Source organism: Natrix helvetica (genome assembly GCF_964273705.1).
Source record: "Natrix helvetica genome assembly, chromosome: 2".
Classification (NCBI taxonomy): domain Eukaryota; kingdom Metazoa; phylum Chordata; class Lepidosauria; order Squamata; family Natricidae; genus Natrix; species Natrix helvetica.
In genome coordinates, this window is record NC_138552.1 from 193,795,733 (window position 1) to 193,821,647 (window position 25,915).

A 25,915-nucleotide genomic window follows, 5' to 3' on the forward strand; every position below is an offset into this window, starting at 1 on the left:
TGATTTATATAACTGCCCATCTCAGTTACAGCAGCTATGTGCAGCTTACAGCAACAAAAACAATAAAAAACATATTATAAAATGCAGCTACACCCCAAACAATCAAGAGACTTAAACCAATCTAAACAATGTAGCATGTCACATATTGTCACTAAAATGATGATTCCCATGCCTGGAACATGATCAGTCTTAAGGGCCTTTAGAAGGGTCAGTAGATTTGGGACCAATTGAAGCTCAGGAAGAAATGGTCTTCCATTGGTTAGAAACATCAACCAATGAAGCTCATTTAGCTAATGTGTAACATGCACACACTGAGGCACATGCATGGGCTGCTGAATTTTGCATCAGCTGCTGCTCATAGATGCTAAATTTGGTTTAATGAAAGTGTTTCCTATTTTCAATATCTGGGAAAAAATAATTTAAGAGAATTTGCACATATACAGTAACCGTTTGCCATTATTAGCAAAGAAGATATCTATCCTGCCTGCATAAATTACTCTCATTTGCAGTTATTTTATTGCGTTAAATATATTGCCCCATTCACATACAATTGAAAAAATACTAAACAAATCTTTGTGCAGTCTATTCAAACCATTAAAATATGATTTGTAATTATTTAGCAAGCACAGAAATGAACCGAAGACCAAAGTTTAATCCTCAATGGTCTCGTTAAGATTGGAAAGCTAAATGAAATTTGCCCAGACAAATCTGTGAGTCAGTTAATATAAAACAATGATAATTAGAGCTAAGCTGAATTTTGCAGATTTCAGAATTCTTTGGAAATTTGCATATTCAGAAAAAAAATTCTCTATCACACAGTGAAATAGCGTCCAGATTTTTTGGTATAATAAGTTCAGAAACTGAAAGCAATCTTGAAAGGGCTGAGCAAATTTCAAGGTCTGATCATGTCAGCAACCAATTTGTCAATGAAGATACTAGAGTTTAACCATGGCAAAATTGTCAGTAGAAGATGGAAATACAAAGAAGCCAAGGATAACCTTAAACTATCTCAGGCACAGATTGGGATGAAATTTAGATAACAGGACAGAGAAGAAGGAAAGGGACGTTCATGCAATGTGTTGGCCCATGGATTGGATTTAACATATGACTAGATAATATCTTCTTATTTCTTATTTCAGTACCAGCAATGGGCAATGCATTAATGATACCAGTATTATAGCATTGCCCATTGCTGGTTCTGAAGAAATCATCATCCATACTAAAAGATTACAGCCGACTACATCCCAGAATCCTTCCAAAAGCTTATGTCAAACTATAATTTTTAATTTCACAGGAGAGAAAATTGTCATATGGGAAGAAAAAAATCACATTAGTTGAATTAAGTGTAAATTATATTTACACTGAATTCAAACAAATGGAATGTTCTTCCTTGTTCCTCACGTCTTTGGCCTTAGTCAAGGTATTTTAGCAATTTTTTTAGCTTTAAAAAGTTTGATTTATATTATAGCCCCAAGTCAAGCAAATGAAAACATTCTACAGAAGAACTTTCCCATTGTACTATTTGTTATGCAAGCTTCTATAAATTAAATGAAAGTGCTAAACAACTTTTAAGATCTTTCAGTTCTACACAAAAAGAATATCTTGAGGTTAACAGACACCTCCACATTTCTTTGTGTTTCTGAGGTAGGTCTGAAAGGAGGATAGAATTTTATTCAGCTAAAGATTGTAAACAAAATCTTGAACAATCTAGGGTGGACAATAATATGCAAATTTGATCAATAATTAAATAAAAAGAAGTAAGGTAGACTAACTAGATATCCCATATATTTTAAAACTGAAATTAATGTTAACGTTTTATGTTGATTCATAACTCTGTTAATTTGTGGAGAACAATGAATTTGGTAAGTTCCCACATAACACTTCTCACCAGATTCTGCTGCATGCATGAATATCTTATATTTTACAGCATATACTGTATGAATATGAATATTACCTGCCAAGGTTCTGTAATCCACTAAGTCAAACATGACAATAGCCACTGCTGACCAGGTAACGATAAGCGCAACTACAAGGAGCCAGGCTGCAGGTGAACTGAAGGTTGTTGCAAAATCTTCTGATACTGATCTCTTGGACATTTTCATATGTGGCACAGGAACTGATCCATTCTTGTTGTCTATGACAGTCATTGTGGACACATGTCCTAACAACAAATAAAATAAATTAAATCAGTGCACAGTGTCTTGACACTGCATTTCCACCATTACTCTGCATTTCCACTAAGACAGAAAGAGGAAAAAGAGAAGAGAATGCAGGAAGCGAAGTATTCAATGCAGCAAAGATTGACAGGGGAAGTAGCCAAAAGGAAAGGAATTCCTAAGACAGTTGGCAACCAACCATCATTCTTAGGAGAAGTATAGGGAAAAGGAGAAAAGAATATGAAAAGAAGTAAAGAAAAAGCACAGAATTTAAAAAAGGCAAAGACAACATCCACAGGGCCAAGGGAAAGGAAACAGCAAGCTTTTGAAAGACGCCTGTAGAATGGTCCCCAATTTCTCTTTCATTATAAGTATACTCTACAGTAAAATGAACCCTTAAATGTTTTAGCTTCTTGCTGTTCTTTATATTCATATTTTATACAGGCAAATGCATAATGGTTTTTATTCAAATTTATATTTGAAATTGTTTTTCTTTTATTTATAGTGAACACTTAACTCCACTGTAAGAGGTTTTAAAAATAAAGAATCCAGAAGCTTTCTTTAAGGAATAATACTGTACACTTAATAAATGTTTTATAGCTGTTGTAACTATTTTTCAGAACTACCAAACCATAATTTCCATCTTGCTGTGGTTTGGGATTATAAATTTGATTGCAGTTTGCCTTCAATTGTGCCTTGGCTTTCATTACTCTTGTTATTTATAAGTTGCTTTCTGTTTAACCCTATTTTAGTTGCCCACATAGATAAGCCTATTATCAAGCATTTTCCAGCAATAATAAGTATTAGCCAAGTTTAAGGTGAAAATTAATTTGTTGTTGCTACTTGTCTGTTGATCAAAGAAAGTTATATCCTAAGTACAAGATTACCTAGCAGGCTTCTATTTTGACAGTTAAATGCATTATATTATGCAACAGGTTTTTTAAAAGTATGGAGAATATTTACAGTCAAAAGTCATTTTTGAGACAAATTGGATTCTTGGTGATTTATAGGAATATGTTCCGATAAATAACAACAACATCCCAGTAAGCAGCCTCAGAATGGCACTTAAACAACTGAGATGATTCAATCATCCAGACAATAAGTTTTGGCTATGAGTTTATATAGCTGAAGGCAATGATTCCAAAATTGGCAAATTGGCATTGCCCTCATTTTGAGTGGCTTGTCTCAATGACCTAAGCTTTACTTGGGCAACATATATAAAGTAAGATTGCCATATGAGAACAGGAATAAACTCTACCTGATGTCTCACAGGTAACTTCATTAAGAGTTTCTATACAAATTATTTATTCTGAACAGAAATTCATACCTTATTCCTAATGTTTATTTTTATATCAGATAAGATATCAAGGATTAAACAACTCTACTAAATCATAATAGAAATAATTTGATTTTCTGTACAATGTAACTTTAATGTTGCTCAGTGGTCCAAAGTCCTCTTTTCTGATGAGAGCAACTTTTGCATCTCATTTGGAAACCAAGGACCCAAAGTATGGAGGAAGAATGGAGAGGCCAATCAAGCACAGTAATCCCACGGTCATTGAACCAGTTTATGGTGCTTTTGGCAAAAGTTACTCTCATCAGAAAAGAGGACTTTGGACCAAGGAGCAACAGGACTTTGAACCACTGTGCTTCATTAAGACCAGGGTCAATGCAGCCATCTACCAGGAGATTTTGGAGCACTTCATGCTTCCTTCCACAGACGAGCTTTATGGGGATGCTGACTTCATTTTCCAGCTGCCCACATTGCCAAAAGCATCAAAACCTGGTTCAATGACTGTGGGGTTACTGTGCTTGATTGGCCAGCAAACTCGCCTGATCTGAACCCCATAGAGAATCTATGGGGCATTGCCAAGAGAAAGATGAGAGACATGAGACCGAACAATGCAGAAGAGCTGAAGGCCACTATTGAAGCATCCTGGTCTTCCATAACACCTCAGCAGTGCCACAGGCTGATAGCTTCCATGCCACGCTGCATTGAGGCAGTAATTGCTGCAAAAGGGGCCCAAACCAAGTACTCCATATATATGCATGCTTATACTTTTCAGAGGTCCGATATTGTTCTATGTACAATCCTTGTTTTATTGATTGCATGTAATATTCTAATTTTCTCAGATGGTGGATTTGGGGTTTTCATAAACTGTATGCCGTAATCATCACAATTATGACAAATCACGGCTTGAGCTATCTTGTTTTGCATGTAATGAGTCTTAGCTCATATATTAGTTTCACCTTTTAAGTTGCATTACTGAAATAAATGAACTTTTGCACAATATTCTAATTTTTTGAGTTTCACCTGTAATTCTAATTGGCTTCCTTGTCAGCAGGACAATTTTACCCATTTTGCATTGTATACAATTTCCCTTTGTTCTTTGTCTTCTTTTCATTTGCATTCATTTCAAACATTCTTCTGCTGATCAAGTGATTTGTTTGAAACTTAGGATTTCTACCTTGAAATGTCATGTAAGCTGAACAAAATTGGCATAGCTTTTGCCACCTGTATGAAATGGGTGTTATTGATGAATTATGTATTCAACTTAGTACACTCATACATAGAGGCAATCTGTATGCTTTAAAAAATATTTTTACATGTTAAAAGGCAACACTTTTTCCATTTTCCAAGGCATAATTTGGTTCCGTCGAATTTCTCCAGGAGACAAAGTGTGCCAAGTAACAGTTACAAAGCTCTACTACAAAATGCCAAATGCCAAATCAGTAGCATTATGTGTTCCATCAAAAGTGGAACAGTTGTATGATTGCAACAGGTGATGCTGCTTAAACGCATTCTTTCATGATGACTATTATTACATAACACTTAACAGAGATAACAGCTATCTGGAAAGGCATTATACTACAAAAGAACTTCCTGCCCAGAGACCTTAAAATTGTTATGAGCAACACTTGATTTACATATTGGAAAATCAAAGGGAAAACAGATATTTCTGAAGTCATCCTGATTCCTTTGCCCCATTTTGAAAAATCTTTGCATAAGGATTGCAAATTCTAATTTAGGTTCACCTGCTCTGCAACACCTGGACTAATATGCAGATTGAGTTATATGTATTTATCTGATTTTGTAGTTCTCTGTTTTACAGTAGTTCAAAAATGTGATGACTAGCATTAGAAATATTTTGAAGAAAAATAGTGCAGGTAAAATGATATATTTCTGAGTTCTCCAAAAAGTTCTGCTGCTAAATACTGAAAATGGAATATTACTCAGTGCTAAAAATTAGCTACTCCTCGACTTACAACAATTCATTTAATGACTGTTCAAAGTTACAAGGTCACTGAAAAAGTGACTTATGACCATTTTTCACACTTACAACCATTTTAGCATGTCTTAGATCCTGAGGTCATTCATTTTCAGAAGAAAAGAAGTAATAGAGAAATTTTGTTTGTTTTTTGTGCTCTGGATCATAAAACACACCTCACTTTTCAGGGGGAAAACAAGAAAACAAAATCTGCCTCTGGCTTCCAGCATCCATCCGTAGTCATCTGGCTAGCGTCCTTGCAGCAAGCAGCAAACAGCCTGGTCAGCTTCAACATGTTTTTGCAGCCTAATTTAGCACTAACAGCTGATTGGTGGTTGGATCGGCTTCCCAAAATACCACCAATTGGCTGTTCCAGGCTGCGGAGATTGCCCATCGCCGTTGCCTTATATTGCCGCCTTCATGTATCCCATTTTCAGTCTCCATGCATCCCATTTTCAGCCTCCGCTTGTCCCGTTTTTGGCCTCCACCCGTCCCATTTTTGGTTTCTGCACGTCATGTTTTCGGCTTCTGGATACTCCATTTTTGGCCATTGCGTATCCCATTTTCGGCCTGTTCCATATCGCCAGTGGTGAACAGCGGTGGCAAGCAGTGTTGGTGAGCTGTAACAGTGGCGATAGGCAGAAACGATCCCCCTGCCTGGAACAGGCCATGTTAGATACTTGGTTTAACTACAGTGGTTTCCACCAAGGTCCTCTGTTCCAGCAGGAACAGAGGTTTAATCCTATTGCCGAAGGGTCTGACAGCTCCCTATAAAAGGGCTGCTGTCAGACTCAACATTCGCTGGATTGTTCTCACTTGTTGTACTTATTAAAGAGCTGTTGTTACCGTTAGTCTGTGTGTGCCTATCCATTACCCGATCTAACACTGGCTACAAAGGTGGGATTGGAAGGCAACTAGCGAACCAAAAAGAGCGTAGCAATGCAGCAAGTACATCCAGCCCGGAGCTCAGAGCGTGGCTTGGAGTAGCCATTTTTGAGCAGCAAATTCAAAACAACCTCAGAACACAAAATGGCCATGCATACCCAACCGACTCTGTATGACCCAGTCACTGAGCACTGGTATATGCTACAATTTGACTGCTTTCTCAAGGGACTCGAGGGCCTTTCTGACCTCATGGGCCTTTCTGAAGAAGAAGAACATGTTCCTTGGATATTGTGGCCGAGAAGTGTTCGAAATGGTGAAAGACCTCTCTGAGCCGACGTCGCTACAATCAGTCACCTGGTCAGTGCTCCAGCAAATGCTGAGAACCTACTATGCCCCCAAGCTGTCCAAGCACGTTCACCGGCATGAGTTTAACATCAGGAACCAGAAGGAGGGTGAATCAATCAACAAGTATGTTGCGGTGCTACAAAAGGCTGCAGCATACTGCGAGTTCCAAGACCTGAACTAGTTTATTCTGGACTGCATAATTTGCAGAGTGCGGGACATTAACTTACAGAAGGGGTTACTCGCTAAATCTAACCTCACTCTACAAATTGCCTTGGACGAAGCCAGGGCGTCCAAATCAGCCGTCAAATCCACTGAAATTCTACAGCGACAAAGCGCTCCACAAGATGTGCGGAAGAGTACATGCATACATCGCGAGGCTGCAGAGGCCAAGAGCGAGAAAGGCGAGGAAGAAGACAGCTGTTGCATGCGCAGTAGCCACGCATGGCCGGTGCACAAATTCAAACTGTGTCTCCCGCCTTGCACTAGATGCGGAGGAGACCATGCCAGATCGGCTTGCCATTTCTCCAATGCTACCTGCCAGCACTGCGAGCAAAAGGGGCACATTGCCAAGGTGTGCCAGAGCAAATTCCCTGCTACTACCTGGCAGCCTAGAAGCGCACCAAACCACCAACAGAGGCCCAACCAAGGGGCCTGGCAGAAGCCACCACGGCACTCAGAAGGCGACAATAGAATCACCTACCATACATCAATCGGCCAAGTCCGCACCAGGCAGCCAAAAAAGCTGAAGGTCACAGTCCTCATTGAGGACTCTCAATGCAAGATGGAGATTGACACCGGGTCATCACTGACCATCATGCCATGGTCTACCCCAGTGGTGGGCAACCCGCGGCTCGCGAGCCACATGCGGCTCTTTACACCCTTTAATGCGGCTCTTCTGTGTGCCGGGTGCCCGCTCCCCTCCCTCCTCTCGGGCTTCGGAGGGAAGCTTCTGCAAAAGCCCAGGCGAGTGACAACCAATTTTGGTCCTATGACTGCAGAATGCTGCAAAATACCATAAATGCAGGCCAGTTGTTGAGTGTTTCAAATGTGATTGGAACACTCAACAAGGTGACCACAGTGTGTGTGTGTGTGTGTGTGTGTGTGTGTGTGTGTGTGAGTGAGACAGACAGACAGAGAGAGGAACAGAGAGAGGGAGTGAGGGAGGGAATCAGAGAGAGACAGACAGACAGACACACACACACAGAGAGAGACAGAGAGAGACAGAGAGGGGGAGGGAGGGAGAGAAAGATAGACAGACAGAGAGAGAGACACACACAGAGTGAGTGATTAAGTGAATGAGTGAGAGACAGACACACCCACATACACAGAGTGACAGAGAGAGAGGAAGGGAAGGGAGAGAGACAGAGGGAGAGACAGAGACAGACAGACACACACACAGAGTGAGTGAGAGACAGACAGACACACACACACACAGAGTGACAGAGATGGGGGAGGGAGGGAGAGAGAGACAAAGAGCCAGAGAGAGAGAGAGAACGAAAAAGAAGAAAAGAAAGAAAGTGGGAGAGAGAGATGAAATTAAAAACAACAACATACAAACCTGACTTACTCAAACTATCCAAGGAAATGCAAGGCCAATGTTCACATTAGTGGTTGTGACTTTGTCAGTCAATGTCAGGATGTAATTTTCTCTACATTGTAAGGCAAATTTTACGGAATTTAACGTTATCGATAAATAATATCGTTCTAAAGTTTTTGTTTTATTAGTTGTGTTATTTGTATCCTCCCGACCTATGTGGATACTTGCATGCAGAATATTCTCAATAAAAACTTATTGAAACTAAAAACAGTGTACCATCCTATGTATTTTCGGTTTTAAAAATGTGGCTCTTTTTAAAACCGAAAATACATAGGATGGTACACTGTTTTTTAAAAATGTGGCTCTCTGAGTTCCGGTTCCGGCGGCAGCGGCGACGGGCAGCTCTTTGCCCGCTCCGGCTCTCCGGTGGGCTTCCCCACTCCTTTGGGGGCACAGGACACCCCTCAGAGGGGTCCTGCCGGAGGGGCGGCATCGCGGGGAGCTCCTGCAGCGGCGGCGGCCGGCAGGAGGTCTCTCGCGCGCCCAAGGCACCGGGGAGCTAGATCGGAGGGGGCCTCGCGTTTCTGCGCCTTGCGCCTCGCTAAAGCCGTCTGGAGAATGAAGCAATTGAAGGAAGCAGCTGCGGTGCAGTGAGGTTGCTTCTCTCTTCATGCCCTATTTCGCACGAAGAATTAGTTATAAAATAACTTTAAAATAACTTTTGGAGTATTCTGGAGGCGTGGCTGGAGGGAGGGGGGTTTTCCCCCCCCTTGGACAAGCGGCGAGGAATAATTTTGCTCTCAGCCCCCGGGGAAGGAGGAGGGGGGAGAGCCAACGAATGAAGCCTCACCCAGGCTGAGATGATTTTCTTTTCAACTTAATTTTACTTTCTACTGTGATTTGTGGACTTTTGGAACTTTTTTAAAAACTTTGTTATGCCTCTGTGCCCAAAACTGGCAGGGCAAGATGGCACACTTCCGTTGTCTTTATGAATTGTGAAACCTGACTCCACCTTTAAAATTCAGGCTTCCGGTCTTTGTCTCCGTGTCTCCCAGAGAAATCTCTTGTGGATTGGTATTTTTTGAACTTTCTAGGGGAAACCTTTCATCTATTGCCAGACTTATTAGAGAGATTCTCTTCTGCCTGGTTCTTCTGCTCCCGGACCTCACCTGGCTACCCTTCTTTTCTAACTGTTTATCTTATATATGGACTGAACTTCTAATGTTATAAAGGATGGCATCCAAAAGACCACCTCCTGGGAAACCTGGCTTTGCCACGTCTGCTCCAACATCTGTAACATCCAGTCCAGCCACACAGTCAAAGATAACAGAACTGATGCAACCTAAGACTATAGAGATGGACTTTCAACAAATGCTTCAACAAATTTTACAGGGCCAGGAGGAAATCAAGAAACAGCTAAGGGAAATGAAAGATGAAATTAAAGAAAATCAAGCCCAAATTTATAAGAACTCACAGAGACTGGATCTTGTGGAAGGGGGGGTGGAGGAGGTGAGGGGGGGGTGGAAGCTGTGCAGAAAGGGAACAAAGATCTTGACATCCAACAGATGAAATTAGAATTTGAGAGAATGTCCTATTATCTTAGATTTCACAAGAGATGAAATTCTGGGTGTACAAAGGGGGCAAGCATTGACATATCATGATATGGAGATAACCATTCTGAAGCAGATCCCTAAGAAGATTAGAGAAAAAAGAAAAAATTATTCGCAATTAGCGAATAAATTATACCAGAAAGGGGTGTGGTTTAGATGGTTGATGCCTGAAGGTATGCTGATATTCTGGGAGGAGACAAGAATTAGAATTAATTCACCCATAGAGGCGCAGGCCTTTATGGAAAAAAATAAAACACTCCTAGAGAAACCACCAGACACTACAACGGACACGCAGGACACGGGAGGGGCCAGAGCTCTGCCAGTGGAGGGAGATGGGGCAATAGCAAGAAGACTCAGATCACAAAAATAAACAAGAAAATCATATTATTATAAATTGACCGAAAGTGAAAATGGAATTATATTTGGATTTTATACTGTAATGTTTAATTTGATTGAATTTAATAATAGAACTAATATGCTGATTGTAATCAATTATATACTAATGCATTATATATAAATGTATACTATGGGTATGGAGGGAGGGGGGCCTCACACATTTTGCAACTGCCAAAATTTGTATACCTGTCCATTTACCCTTTTCCCTATAAATCTTGAAAAACCAATAAAATTTTATTACAAAAAAAAAAAAACATTATAAAAAGAGTAAAAAAAACAAAGCCCCCCACAGCCCCTTCTTGGTGACAATGTTAGATAATATTACATAGCATCATAAAGGATAACCAGCATTGTTGTAATGATGATCAATGATGGTTAGATCTAAAATAAATATATATCACGTTTAAAAAATGAAAAAAAAAATGTGGCTCTCAAAGTAAATTTCAACCGTGGTTTTGGCGAGATTTGGCTCAGTTGAAAAAAAAGGTTGCCCACCACTGGTCTACCCAAAAGCAGACTATCCCTAGCCTAAAGAAGCAGCATCTATGCACCCCTGACATCCGCCTACGCGATTACCAGGGAAATCAGTCCCCATCGTTGGCCAAGGCACCTTCCAGGTGAAGTTCAAGCAGGAAACTCCCAGTGATAGTGGTCAGCGGCAACCTGCAGAGCCTCCTAAGGCTAGATTGGTTCCAAGCCCTGGGCCTAGAATTGACCGGTATCAACGCCTTGAAAGACAATGGCACTGAAGCCATCTTTAAGGAGTTTGAGGACGTCTTTGGCACCGGTCTGAGTAAGTATGTGGGGACTCCTATTTCCTTTAGTTTGGACCCCAACATAGCCCCAATAAGGCTAAAACCCAGGAGAGTACCTTTTGCTCTCCGCCCCAAAATTGACAGGGAAATTGAAAAGCTCGTAGGCCAGGGAATCCTAGAGCCGGTTGATCACGCACACTGGGAGACCCCTATAGTGACACCTGTCAAATCTGACGGGTCTGTCCACATCTGCACGGACTACAAGTGTACAATAAATAAAGCACTACAACAAAGTGCTTACCCTGTACCCATTCTACAGCACCTACTTCATTCATTAGGACCCGGAAATGTTTTCACAAAATTGGACATGGTGCAGGCATACTAACAATTGCCTGTAGATGGCGCTACGACAGAGGCCCAAACCATTGTGACGCACAGGGTTGCTTTCAAATTTCACTGCTTGCAATTCGGCATTAGTATCGCCCCTGGACTGTTCCAAACCATCATGGAATGGCTTTTGCAGGGGATTCCAGGAGTCGTTCCCTATTTTGATGACATCTTGGTATTGGCTGCAAATCAGGCCCAAATTTTCAAACATGTACGAACAGTTTTGGTTCGAATTAAAGACAAAGGCCTCGTCTCAAAAAAGAGAAATGCCAAATTAACGTGCCAAGGGTTGAATTCTTAGGGTACCTAATCGGTGGCTCTGGGATTTACCCGACCATACAAAAAATTCAAGCAATTCAGGATGCCCCCACACCTCGCAATCAAACCAAGCTGCAGACGTTCCTTGGGCTCCTTAATTTCTACAGTGTCTTTTTTGAACAGAAAGCCATCGTTGCTGGCTAAGAACGTGAAGTGGTCCTAGGCCAGAACCGAGGCTGCTGAATTTGCCGTGGCAAAACGACTCCTGTCGGTGGACTCCTTTCTGGTACAATACAGCCAGACCTTGCCGTTGGTGCTGACCTGTGACGCTTCCCCATTTGGTGCCCGCCTGAGCCACCGCATGCCCAACGGAACTGAGGCCCCTATTGCCTTTTACTCCAGGACCTTGTCTGCTGCAGAGCGGAACTACAGCCAGCTGGACCGTGAGGCTTTGGCTGCAGTGGCTGGAATAAAGAGATTCCAGGAGTATCTATATGGCCGTGACTTCGAACTGATTACGGACCACATGCCGTTTTTGGGCTTACTGGCTGGAGACCGACCTACCCCAGTGTCATTATCACCTCGAATGACCAGATGGACCATCTTCCTAGCTGCCTATTCCTACCATCTCATCCACTGACCAGGCTCCACTTTGGGGTACGCTGACGCTCTAAGCCGCTGCCCGCTGCCTGAACTTCTCGCTGACCTTACCCCCGAGACGCCAGTGTGTGCCTATCCATTACCTGATCTAACAGGCCAAACACGGGATGCACGGAGGCCAAAATCGGGGCACTCAGAGGCCACAAATGGGGTGCATGGAGGCCAAAAACAGGGAGTGCGGAGGCCCAAAACAGCCAGAGAATGGGTGGGGGCCAGCAGGTGGGTGGGGCTTCGGCAATATTCACTCTATAAGATGCACAGACATTTCCATCCACATTTGTGGGGGTACGTTTTATAGTGTGAAAAATACGGTACTTTGCCAGTGCATTTTAGCAGAGACTGTATAGTATTCTTTTACCTTCTGCACTGGGCAAGATTTGCACTCAAAAACCTAAATAACTTTTTCTGGATAAGTGATTTGACTTTTCTAGATGACTCCATATTCAAGTACTATACTATACATATTTTATCTAGAAGAGATAATTATTCTATAAAAATTTGATTAATATAAACATACCAAACAAAATTATGTACAAACACATTTTCTATATGAAAATGTGTAGCAGAGTTTTGAATGAGAAAATGAGTTTTGAATGAGAAAATGAGTTTTGAATGAGAAAAATCTACAACAAAATCAATTTCAGGACTGCTTTTAAGGGATACAGAAAACATTCCTTAAAACAGTGTGTGACCTGTTATTGCTTCTGTCTTTTATATTTTAAAAATGAATTAATATGGAAATAAAGTGTCTCTTCTACAGAGTTCTTCCCCTCCTGCTGCTTACATCAATTTGGGGTTGGAACCTGCCTTTGTGATATAATAATTTCCACATCAATCTATTGTGAAGGTTATTATTGCTTTTAACTAAGAACAAAGCACCTGGAAAATTTGAATTTTTAAAAAAAGAAAAAAAAATCCAAATGTACTTCATAAGAAGAAGGTAGTGTTAAGTAAGATATAGTTCTTTTTTCACATAGATTTTTCACATTAATAGTTGAAATTAATCATAAGGCTAGTACTTTTTTCTAGCATTTCTCATTCATTGTTCAGGAGATATCTGAATGAGGCACGTCTATATTTGTTATGGTTTCTGATTCTAATCATTGTCAATAGCAACAATAAAAAAGTGCATTTTCTTCCTTCTATCTAACTATATACTTCAAATCTGGCAATGATGAAGACAAGAAATGATGAAAAGATTAGAAGCGGGAAAGAAATTCTTGGTATCTCAGGGTCAGTGGTGGGATTCAAATTTTTTTACTATTGGTTCTATGGCGTGGCTTTGTGGACATGGCAGGGGAAGGATACTGAACATTCTCCATTCCCTCCCCACTCTCAAAATTTCAGCTACCAGTTCTCCAGAACCTATTAGAACTGGCTGAATACCACCTCTGCTCAGGGTCATCTCAAATGTTTCCAAACAAGTAGATTCCCAATTAAAAGATCTTGGGCAAATCAAACTGATCCATTCAAACTGGAAATTTAAGATTCAAGAAAATACAACTCAATTTGTCCTTTAATAAGTTCTAAGGGGAAACTGATTTAATAATTTAATTCATAAAATATTTATTCATAATCTATAATATGAAAACTTCTATTTTATATTTTACAGAATGAGATTAAAATAGCGAGGCTGGTGGATTTTTCAGACAAAACCAATTTTCACATGTTTCAGTTATCACATGATTTGATTTAATGGACTCAAATGGTGTCTCTGCTTCAATTCACAAGTCTACTTCATTTGATCAAGAATTAAATAAAGGGAAGCAGAACTAATAATCTGATGGAAAAGAATTGTTTGAGTTAGTTCAAAACATCTGGAAAGCTACTGGTTACTTGCCTTATGTAAGATATAATGGGAGAAAACAGATGTTAAATGCAAGTTGACATCCTCTGGATCTAATTTGCCTATAGATGAATTTCAGTAAATAAAGCACAGCAATTCTAAAGTAGAACAACTCTCTTACTTCCTTAATTCTAAGCATAAGATGGCCTGTGTTTCCTTCTGATTTTCCATGATGGATTCTAGCATCCTAGTAAACAACACAAATGAAGCCAAGATAATTTGTTGACCTTTGAGTTATTTATTTATAAAATTTATTGGCCACCCATCTTACCACAAGGTAACTTGAGGTGGTTTACAATCATAAAAGATAAATATACATTAATAAGATAAAACAAACCCAATGCTATAATCCAATTAATGATGGTGAGAGTGGGGGTAGGATGGGGGAGAGGTGAGATCTGTTGTTAAACAACCACCTCCACTGTGTTGGAGGTAGTTGTTGTCCCCTCCCCCCCCCCTGAAGCCCCAAGCTAGCTGGCAGAGCCAGGTTTTTAGGCTCTTGCAGAAAGTCAGGAGGGTTGGGGCTGACCACACACCAGAAGGGGAGATGTTCCAGAGGGCAGGTGCAACAGCAGAGAGGGCCCTGGTCCTGGACCTCACCCACCGGAATAATCAGGTTGACAGTGCTTACGGCATGCCTCCTTTAGCAACACAGGTGAGATGTGCCAATCCCAGTGGAATGTGATGGTCTCTCCAGTAAATAACATAACATAACATAACATAACATAACATAACATAACATAGAAAAGACTCAAATAATATTTCCAGAAAGTACTCACAAGAGTACCTTGAGAGTACTATGAGAGAAAATGGAAGTCTCTTAAGTTCAAAGTAACATATCTATTCAGACCACACATACAGATAATTGTAAACTTTTTCAAGATAGAAAAATAAGATGATACTGAACTATATTTTTTCTTTAAAGTTTAAAAGTAATTTCATGGTACTTTTAGATTAGAATGCTGAAAACATCCTGAGTTACTGTGAATGTATATGACAAGGAATATAGTTCCTATTTAAACCATATGATTCCCCCCCCCCTTCTTTATTCCTATTATTGGTGTCTTTTTTTAAATTGCTTTTATGCATTTCAGCATTATTCAAACACAAAAGGGGTTAGATTTTTAAAAAATAAGACAGCATTGTTGATCCTGTCAAAATTCTTTTGCATATTGTGAATGCATTATGTGGTCCCACACAAACATTTCTATTTTTAAATTAATGCAAAGAGATAAAGGTGCAAAAGTTCAGATTGCAGACTGATCTCTCTTGGGAGAACAAAAGAGCTGACTTGACTGGGTTTTTCTCATTGGGTATATTGTGTCACCTGCAGTTTCACAAACACCTTGGTATAGTCATTTCTGCAGAGATGGTAAAACCCAGAAGGAACAATAACTGGCCAAACTATTCTTTTTGATATCATTTCTGTAGGGTAATTATTGAATAGATTTCATGCAGGAAAGAATGGATCCCAACAGAATGAATTTTACATTTTCAATGTATAAGAATATTTTATTTTATTGTAATATTTGATAACAGGGGAAGCTGCATCTCATTAACTTGAGTGTAATCATTATAGATTTTGGAGGGGGATAGAACCCAAAACATTCTAGAATAAACAAAAATAACTTTGGTCTCCTAGTAAGCCAGAAGGTAATGTGGTTATTGTCCAGACAAATTTGCTTAGGATGTTCATAAGATTATAATAGTTCTTCTCACATCATGTTATATTTTCAACATTTTGTTTCTTACAGAAGCCAACCAGTTACCTCTGAAGAAAAGTTCAAACTAACAAATCAGAATAAAATACAGATTTGCCCAGAAAATATCAGTTAAAATTAAGTATTTGACAGATAATTATATATATATATATATATATATATATATATATATATATATATATATATATATATATATATATATATATATATATATATATATATATATATATATATATATATATATATATATATATATATATATATATATATATATATATATATATATATATATATATATATATATATATATATATATATATATATATATATATATATATATATATATATATATATATATATATATATAACAGGATATTGTTCTTTCTTACCACACTTGGTTAACTTCAATCTGCATAACCAAAATGTATTCATTGAAATATACATGTATTTTGGGGGGGAAACCAGAAAAATATGAAGGAATCCATAAATACAATCAGGATTTCATAGGCTTTCTTTAGGGTTTTTTTTTGAATATAGGATACTTTGATTCAATAATTTAATAAAATAAAAGAAACAAATTGTAAATAGTAGATAAAAATTATAATGAACAGTTTGTTATTCATTCAGTTTTCTGATAATAGATTTCAAGGGAGTTACAAACTGACCTGGAAAAAGCTGGGGTTAAAGATGTTGGAGAAAATCATTAACAATTTAGCAATGGCACTTAGACTTATATACCGTTTTATAGTGCTTCTCTAGTGCTTCATAGCTCTCACTATGCAGTTTACAGCATTAGCATAATGCTCCCAACAATCTTAGTCCTCATTTTGCCAACCTTGGAAGGATGGAAGGCTGAGTCAACCTTGAGCCGGTCAGGATCAAACTCCAGGCAGTTGGCAGAGTTAGCCTGCAATAGTGCATTCTAATCACTATGCCACCACAGCTCTTATTTCACTTTAAATGTAATGGTTCTTGTCTTATTAATCTACCATGGGAGATATCAAAAAGGCCTTGATTGTTTTGAAACATATTTAAAAGTGTGGCTTTACTTTTTATTACCCTTTGTTTAAGTTTCTTAACTTTTCCATGCCTTGCCATTATATTGTATCGTATTGGCTCTTAAAGCATCCCCGGAGGTTTGCCTCTCCTGTCAACTGATCGTGCAAATGCTAACACCATGGCTTCAGTCTCTGACTTCCCATGTTGAGTAGAAAAATGAGGCACAGAAGGTTACTTTTGACAGAATCTCTATAGAATCAAGGATATCAAGAAAACAGAATCTCTTGAATGTTAGGAATGTTTTGCTCATATTCAAATGAATGCTGGAAAAGTTCCCTTTAACTAAATAGTTAACAACAGAAATAGAAATCTCTCCATCATTCTATTTGTTTATGATATTATATATTGAAGACTTCATCGGCTTTTACTGTGAGATTATACCCTGCATCCACAAGCTGACAAGTACAAATATGCCAAATGTAATTTGAAGAGGAACATATTCTTAATAAGATTTTATATAGAAAGCAACCTCAAAGAATCACTGCTGTGGATAATTATGGAAGTTATATTACATAAATGTATGCTAATTGAATGTAATTTTTAAACTGGTTAAAAAAAAATCTTCATTTGTTTATTTGGTTATTTTCACTTAAGACCGTTTTCAGCCTAAGAAGAAGAAGACCAAAAACATCTCATTTGTTGCTCAATACAGTTATGTTTTTTTAAAAAAAATAATCTATTGTTATTACAGGATACAATCTGGATCAGTCACTGGGACCAGAGATTCAGTCTTCCAAGTTTTTGGACTCATGCTGGAGTCCATCCTCATGGAACTTTACTCTCATCAGAATGTGGATGGGCTCCAGCATGAGCCCAAAAGCTCAGAAGACTGAACCTCTGTTCCCCATGACAAACTGAGATTAGATCCTGCAACACGTATATTTGCCTTCATTTGTTTGTTATTTATAAGAAAAAAGAAACCATTAGCAAATGCTAGCACAAATTACTGATAAATTAATACTAGTATTTAAGAAAGATTGATCTTGATATAAAGCATGATAAATGGATTTTTTAAACCCAAACCAGAGGATGTGTGAAATCATGAGTGGCACCACTATTATTCACATCCCTACATCTATTATTTTCTTTTACTGTTTTATTAATTTACTTTTATAGAGTTTAATCTTTTTAAAATAATTGTTATGCAATGTTTTTAGGTAACGATTGTTCTATGGATCTGGATCTATATCTATATCTATACACACACATACTGTTTTATTAGATTGGATAATTGTTGTAAAGAAATTGGAGATCTCTTTATATTTTTTTTCTTTCTTTTCTATTTTTCTTTTCTCTTTCTTGCATGTTTAGCTTTTGCTTTCATTTCGTTTTCACTTGTAATCTTTAGTTTTAAATTTTTGATAAAATTATATATTATCAAATATATATAACTATAAAAAAGAACCGCTGTACAACTGCCCCAACTATCTGTCAAAGACCTCTCTTTCCTTTGAAAGTTAGTTTTTGCCATCTATAAGCTACCATGATCTTCTGGGAAGCTAAAATCCAAACAAAACTTTTTTTTCTTTTTTTAATTTCTTATCTTTTATATTTTACCCCTCTACTAGAACATTCCAAGTGAGCTTTACATTTAATAATTGCAAGACTCAAGATGTAAGTATCTACACAATAATAATGCAAATGTTTACATCAAATAAATTATGTAGTAGAAAAACTCCCCATAACTCTTCTCAGGAAAAAGAATTCTTAATTACATCAGCTACTCAGCTATTCTTAAATCTTGAGAATTTTCTATACAAAATTTATTAAAATTCTACATATAAAATGGACATAAGAACACATACAAAAACATACAAACATATACAAAAACAAAACAAACCATCTAACGTATAGTCTATTTCCATCCTTCACTTTCTTCAGGCATCCATTAACCATTTCTTATATTGTTTTAATCATTATTTACATTTCCCATGATCTCCCCTTATTTAATCTATGAAAACCTTTATCATCAAACTATTTTTCTCTACATTTGTAATGTAACTCCAATTTTTAATAAAATCCTCTGTAGATTTCTCTGTTAGACAAATAAGTTTTGTCCATCTCTGACAAGTCTGTAACTTTAAATAGCCTTCACTATTTAAATACTGATACTCTTCATTGTTTGAAGCTTCTTTAGTTTTCCATTGCTATGGTTATAATAATCTTGCTGCTGTAACAATGTGCAACATGCTTTTTACTCAGTTCTTCTTCCATTGACTCTAATAAGTAAAGGTCTGGTATCATCTAAAATGGATTCCCATTATTTTCTTCAATGTCCTGTGGATCATCAACCAAAATTTTTGCTCACTTCATAATTGCATTGCATATGATAATAGGTTCCATCCACTTTTCCATATTGCAAAACTTTACTTGAAACATTTTATACATTTTTTGTTTCATAGGTGACAAATGACATCAATATATAATTTTATAAAGATAGTCTCTTAAATTGTTGAGCAGAGTAAATTTTAGTCCACATTTTTTCCAATGCCAATATTGGTCCAAAATTTAGCATCCATTTAATATTACATCCCTTAACCTGTTCAAGTTTTGTATTGTGTTGGTTTTAACCTTTTGAGCCAGGAAGTAGATTGTTACCTTTTAAAGAAATTTGGTCTTTTGTATGAACCTGATCTTGTCCAGCTTCAACATGTTCTTCTTCAAATACTTTATTACATCTACCCAAACTCTGATCAAAGTAGATAGCTATATTGGCTTTCTGCCTGTTCTTCACAAACATAACCACTCAACATGAATATTAAGCATCCCAGAAATAGAAAGCAACAGATTCAGTCTCTAATAATATCCAATGCAAATTCTATTATATTAAACTTATTTTGCTTTCATATTTCATTAACAACTGCAGTGATTTGGGACACAGTGTTGGTCTGTTGAATAAGAGCTTTTGTTACAGAAAGGATGGTTATAAACTTGGGAAAGTAGAATGCAAAGATTCATAATGGAAAAAAATGCTATGAGATTCCATTGTAAAATTGAACAGTATATTTAAAAACCTACATTTAAAAAATCCTTCATCATTGCACTGAATAAAACGTTTGTATACATTAATAGTCTGGACATATTAAAATTATTCATGAACTATTGATATTTTCAAGATAACCATTTCTTTATTTATAAGTTCAGATTTTATTCTCTCTAGCCTTCATTCAGGCAACCCTCATATACAGCTTCCAAAACTATATAATTACTGAAGACTTTCAGGATTAATAGCATCTAGTCTTACAAAGCACTGAATGTATTTCAAAGATTTAATTTGATAAGGCATACTGCGTAGCATTTACATTTGCATCATGCCTTTAAATGATTTGTTCCTCAAGGTTCAAATCCTGCATTTTACTTCTGTAACAACCCATGCTGCACTTCTCTAATTAAACACAGTGGGGGAGATCAGAATCCTGACTTTTCTTTTTGGGGGAGAGAAATATTTGCACATTTTCAAGGCATGATCTGAAAACAAATGCACTATAGAAATACTTGTTTAGTAAACAGCAGCTCACATTAAACCAAATATATTTATGATAGATGGATGGATGGATGGATGGATGGATGGATAGATAGATAGATAGATAGATAGACAGACAGACAGACAGACAGACAGACAGACAGACAGACAGACAGACAGACAGTCAGTCAGTATTTTTAAATATAGGTAAACATTCAACCTAAAATATAGTGGGACAACATGGAAAACAGCATTTGAAATTGCATTATTTCTACCATTATTCTGTTGGGCATACCTTTGGTAGAAAGCCAGTTTTGAGCTCATACAATTTGTGAAATGGAATACTGCAAAAATCAGCAGAATGTAAAATGTATGAAACAAGAAATTAAAATTATCCCTACGTGGCATGGGACCAGGTTACCTGAAGGACCATTTTCACACTATTACGTCAGCTTGTCCCACCCAGTCAGACAGTATTGGTATGTTGCAGACCCTGTCAGTTAAAAAATTTCAACTGCTGGCACTCAGGAAGGAAGCCTTTTCTGGTATTATCTCCACTTTTTGGAACATTCTACCCCCAGGGGTGAGCCCTGCCCCCACTTTCCTGGCCTTTTGGAAATGTCTAAACACCTTGCTCTCCATCTTGCTTGGGGGTCACAGAGAAGCACGCAATTGTGGGGCTGAATAGTGCCTAAAGGCCCTCTTTTCCACCTTTTAATTCTGAATTTTATCTATCTTTGCCTTTAATCTAAATTCTATATACAGTTTGTATGTTTTAATAGTTTACTAGTACTCAGCCCATAGTCCCTCTGTGAGGGAGATGGGAGGTTTCTAAATTTGATACATAGATTTTAAAAAAATCAAGCAGGAATTATCCTGCCTTAGGCATGAAAGCTGGCCAGGTGACTCTGAGCAAGTCACTCTTCCTTAGCTCAAATCACTTCAAGGGTTGTTGTTGAAAAACCAGGAAGAGCAAGAAGTATTAGGTATGTTCACTGCCTTGAGTTACTTATCAAAATAATAAAAGCAAGATAAAATATCTTGTAAAAGTTCCTGAAAGATTTGCCAGCAAACATAAGATGGAGTCAGAAAGGGGAAAAGTACATAAATGCCAAACAACAATATAGTGACTAGGATGAGCTTTAAAATCTACCATCCCAGCTTTATTATTATTTCTTTGTCCTTTTTATTTCTGCAGCCTCTCTGTCTAAGCCTGCCTTCCCAAGCTTTATATGGCCAAGGCTATTTTTAGAGGTGACTGATGATCAGGTTTTATTAACTAGTACAAATTCCAGCTGCTAAAGAGGAGCAGCTTCTTCCCTTCAAGCATGCCCTTCAGCAAAGCCACGATTTCCTGATAGATGATAGATAGATAGATAGATAGATAGATAGATAGATAGATAGATAGATAGATAGATAGATAGATAGATCTTGCTGAGTTGCTGAGTCTATTAAAAATAGTGAGTAGAAATCTTTTTCAGACAATTAGAACATCAAGATTATTACAGTACCTTCTGCTGCAATCTCAGTCATAATGCTGATGGTAAGAAATGCACTGTGAAAAAAGGTCAAGTTGTATTAGCAGCTCAGAGGATCTGGCAGGGCCAATGTTGACTCTCGCAGGAGTTGGTGTATTGAAAGGTGGGACGTCCTCTGTACTTCTAACTTTCTTTGGGTTCTTCTTTTGAGCTACTTTCTCTACAAAGCCCTGCCTTGCCTTCCCCACCTTCGCTAGAAACTAACCCTCTCCCAAGGCAGTGTTCACAGCTACACTAAAGTATCAGCTTCTAATAAAAATAGCCATGGCTCTCAGCAGATCTGTAGCTCAGCTTATTTGGCATCCTAGGCACCACTCAGGGACTTGATCTATTTTATTCAGTTTTAAGCACCCAGCTCCAAACTAGAAAGCCAAGCGGGTAAAAGCAAAGGCAGCACAAAGGAACTGGAAGGAGCTGTCAAAGCCCTAGCTGCTTCTTTTAATATGATTACAGTTCTTTGAGGTCTATGGCAGAAAACATGAAATACAGACTTGACGGTAATCTTATCCAACCAAGCTGAAATGTATTCTTAGCATACTCTTTGCACATTCTTTCCGGGCCTTATTTGGGTTGGGAAGGACACCGTGAAGTCAGCCATAGTGACTGAAGAAGAAAATTTAACTTAGGTAAATTTTCCCCTGTTGAATTCCCTGCTGACATTTAAAATCACTGAAATACTCCACCTCACCCTCTGCTTCTTTCTTTAGTTCTTGTCCCTCAGTTTGTAAGAGGACATCTTCTGGTTCATACCAAGAATGAATCTCTTCTAATGCATTTTCAAATCTCTGAGTATGCATAATAATAGCTATGGTTACTGGTGAATGCAGAGTCTTGATGTTCACTGGTATCAGTCTAACTCTTGATGGATAGATAGTTTGTTTATTTGTGTGCCTGTAAATATAAAATGTTTAATATAAAATGTTTGCAATGTCAAAGCTTAGACAACTAAGAGAAGTTTGGAAATCTTCAACAAATTACATGATGCTTTATAATGTCTAGATCAGACTGTGAATTCCCTAGCATTCACAATGGGATATATTTAAAATAGTATTTTGAGAAGATGTGTTTGAAACAGCATTTTGAGAACTTAAATAGACTGAAAAATCCATACATTTTCAAACCCTTGTATTTCTATGCACCCACTCTGTTTTTGTGAAGTGATAGGGAGGACAAATGTCATATTGTTATACAGAATGTTATAGAAGACAGACTGCAAAATGAGAAATCTTCAATGTGGCAGTACCCACGGTGATTTAGCTTCCCTGTGTTAGGTAGGAAGATAATAAGCTGAAAGTAAGATTTGATATTTCTTCCCTTGTTACAATCAAACCATGTCCTGCTGAGATTTAGTTTTCCAGCAATTATTCCTCTCTGTATGAATGATTAGGAAAAGAGATCTACTAGGATGACCTGCTTCCAGAGGCTGGATGATTCCAATAGACTCTAGAAGATTTAGCTGCACGTGGAATACAGAGGTGACCAAGATGGTTCATGCAATAATTTCTGAATTTCTTCTCCCATGACAGAGACTCTTGCCTGAAGGCAATGAAGTAGAGATATAGGATTATTAGAATGCAGGAGGATAACCTCATCTCAAATCTGATCACTAGTAGAAACTCATCACTATTTTATGGTCATGAGGAGTTGAAAAGCAAGCTTCTTAGTAGCTTTAGCCAAGCTTCTCCAAATGGTTTGGTATGTTTTGAGATCTGACCCAACTAGAGGTCACATAGAACCCAAGTAGGTTGACCTGAAGTTCTCTATCTGGACAGATGTGGGGGATGTGAGCTCTAAAGAATCTCACATGAACCCTGTCTGGCAAACTGTCTCCAAGATCCGTTTTTGGATCAGAACCCCCCGGGGGGGTGAAGAAGGGGCAGTGTCTCATTAGACCTAGAGGGAGTTCAACAGGTCCCTCGTAGGTCAAAGATTTGCCCTCTGAATCGGAGCCGGGGCGGCAGCATGACAACATGGCTGCACAAGAGCTGGCCCAGGCCAAAGCAGCTGAACTCGCCTGCAAAGGTGAGATGAAAGCCTGGTAACATCTATTAACCCATAGTTATAAATCACAATTTGGAAAAGGGAAAGAATCTTGATAGCATAAATAATATTGATGGACAGATTGGGGTTTTTGCAAAAAGAAAGAAGGGGAAAAATGGAGGGTTGAATCACTAGCCCCAGAGAGAGCCATTTGCTTGAAATAATTTGGATAGAAAGGAGAAAGAAGAGAAGTGACAAACCCGCTTAAACATAACCCACTTAAACGCAAACTCTAAATTTGGTTTTAGACTTGAAAAGATTGTGTTTTTAAAGGAATCTAGAAGCGTGAAGATTTGCTTCATCCGAGTGTCTTTTAACTAACATATCTTAAGCAACTCAAATTAATGAGAACTGGAATGCAACAAGGGAGAAAGATCAAAAAAAAAAAAAGCACCATCTCCTTAGTGATAACTGATAACCTAATCTTGCCTGTGTGGAAAATTTTAATTAACCAACTGCCATAAATCAGAACTTGGAAAAGCAGGAGGGAAAAGAAACATACATGAATTTGGCTGTATGCAAGTTTGTTCCAATTAATACATTTTGAGGAATTATAACCAACGAGAAGCAGAAAGTACCAAGGAAAAATAATAACAAAATCAAGAACTGTGGAAATACAAAGTCTTTTTTTTCTTTTTTGTCTGCAAAAGATCAAGATGGATCCAGCTTCTGTTCCATTTTCACAGTAGTTGAATTAAATTTAAGGTGGACCAGAATTTCAAAATAAGATTGGTATAATTAACTGCAATTTTGGAACTGGACATTAAGGAAGAACAAAAGACCAAGATGGCTCCTGTCATCCTTCCCCACAGCAGCTGATATAGATAAATTTAAGGTGGACCAGAACTTTGAAATAAAAACAATAATATGACAAGACAAAAAAAGTTTTGGAGGTTGACAGTGGTATAAGGAAAATTGAAATAGGAGGTTATGCCCCAACAAAGGGAAATATAAAAGATCTTTTTGATGGAGGCTTGAAGAGTGGACATGTCAAAACAAAGAAAAGGGGGAAGGCAGGAATAGAGAAGTGGGACAAAAGACTTACTAGGAAAAAATCAGACAATTAGAAATTGTTATATGGGAAAATATAAAGCTAAGATAAGAGGTTTATTCCTAAATATGACAATAAAATGGAATTGCTAACTTACTGAATATGATAATGGAAAGATAATTAAATAAAGGTTAAAACATATGGAATATGGACAAATATGAAACTGATATGGGGAGATTGTAAAGCAGAAGTATGTGATTCACTTTTATACATTATAATTAAACTGAGTTGCTAATTGATTGAATATGACAATAGAAGGACAATTAAGCATGGATTAAAATATATGAAACATGGACATATATAGAACTTTTAAGATGATGAACAAAGGGAGATGTGTACCGCTTGTTATTCTATATAGTAGATTAAGGGAATTGTAATGAACATTGAACAGTAAGGATTGCCATTTATAGACAATTAAGGGTAATCGAAACCAAGATATGGAAAAATGGGGAGGGAACATGAAATATACTTACAATGGGAACCTATTGAGATTTAAAGACAGAATTACAAAGTGGGGGCATGTGAGGATGTATAATTATATAAATATAATGATGAGAATAGCTGGGAATTGTAATCAGGTCTACATCTCAGCCAAAATTAGGCAGTGGGGGGAAGGTTTAAAAGTATAATGACTATATATGTATACTTTTTTGTTCTCTCTTTTTAAAAAAGGAGGAAGATATATGTTAAAATTAAATATGTATACTGAAAAGGAATTATAAATACCATCAACATAAAATGGAGCTTGCTCAGAAGGTGAAATATACCAAGTAAATGAGATGAAGTGTGTGAAGTAGAGGAGAGAGGTAAGTGAAGAAGAGAGGGATAGGAGAGAGGGAAGGGGGGAAGAGAAGGAAAGAAAAGAGGAGTGGAAAGGGGAGAGAGGAAAAGGAGAGAGGAATGGAAGTAGAGAAGAGAAGGGTGACAGAGGGAAGAAAG

The 25,915-nt window shown here is 37.7% G+C and overlaps 1 protein-coding gene across 28 annotated transcripts in view; it reads right to left on the reverse strand.

Moving 5' to 3' along the window:
- Window positions 1-22,338, reverse strand: part of TRDN (triadin) — a 286,138-nt gene extending 263,800 nt beyond the window's left edge. For 26 of the 28 annotated variants that reach the window (XM_081941056.1, XM_081941059.1, XM_081941061.1 and 23 more), the window contains exons 1-2: window positions 21,859-22,337; window positions 1,955-2,161 (exon numbers count right to left, since the gene is read on the reverse strand). In XM_081941056.1, the coding sequence (XP_081797182.1) occupies window positions 1,955-2,161; window positions 21,859-21,880 (229 nt within the window). In that variant the 5' untranslated portion in view covers window positions 21,881-22,337. Of the gene's footprint in view, window positions 1-1,954; window positions 2,162-21,858 lie in introns of all 28 variants that reach the window. The other 2 variants (XM_081941060.1, XM_081941046.1) reach the window with 2 other exon arrangements.
- Between the last annotated feature and the right edge of the window lie 3,577 nt (window positions 22,339-25,915).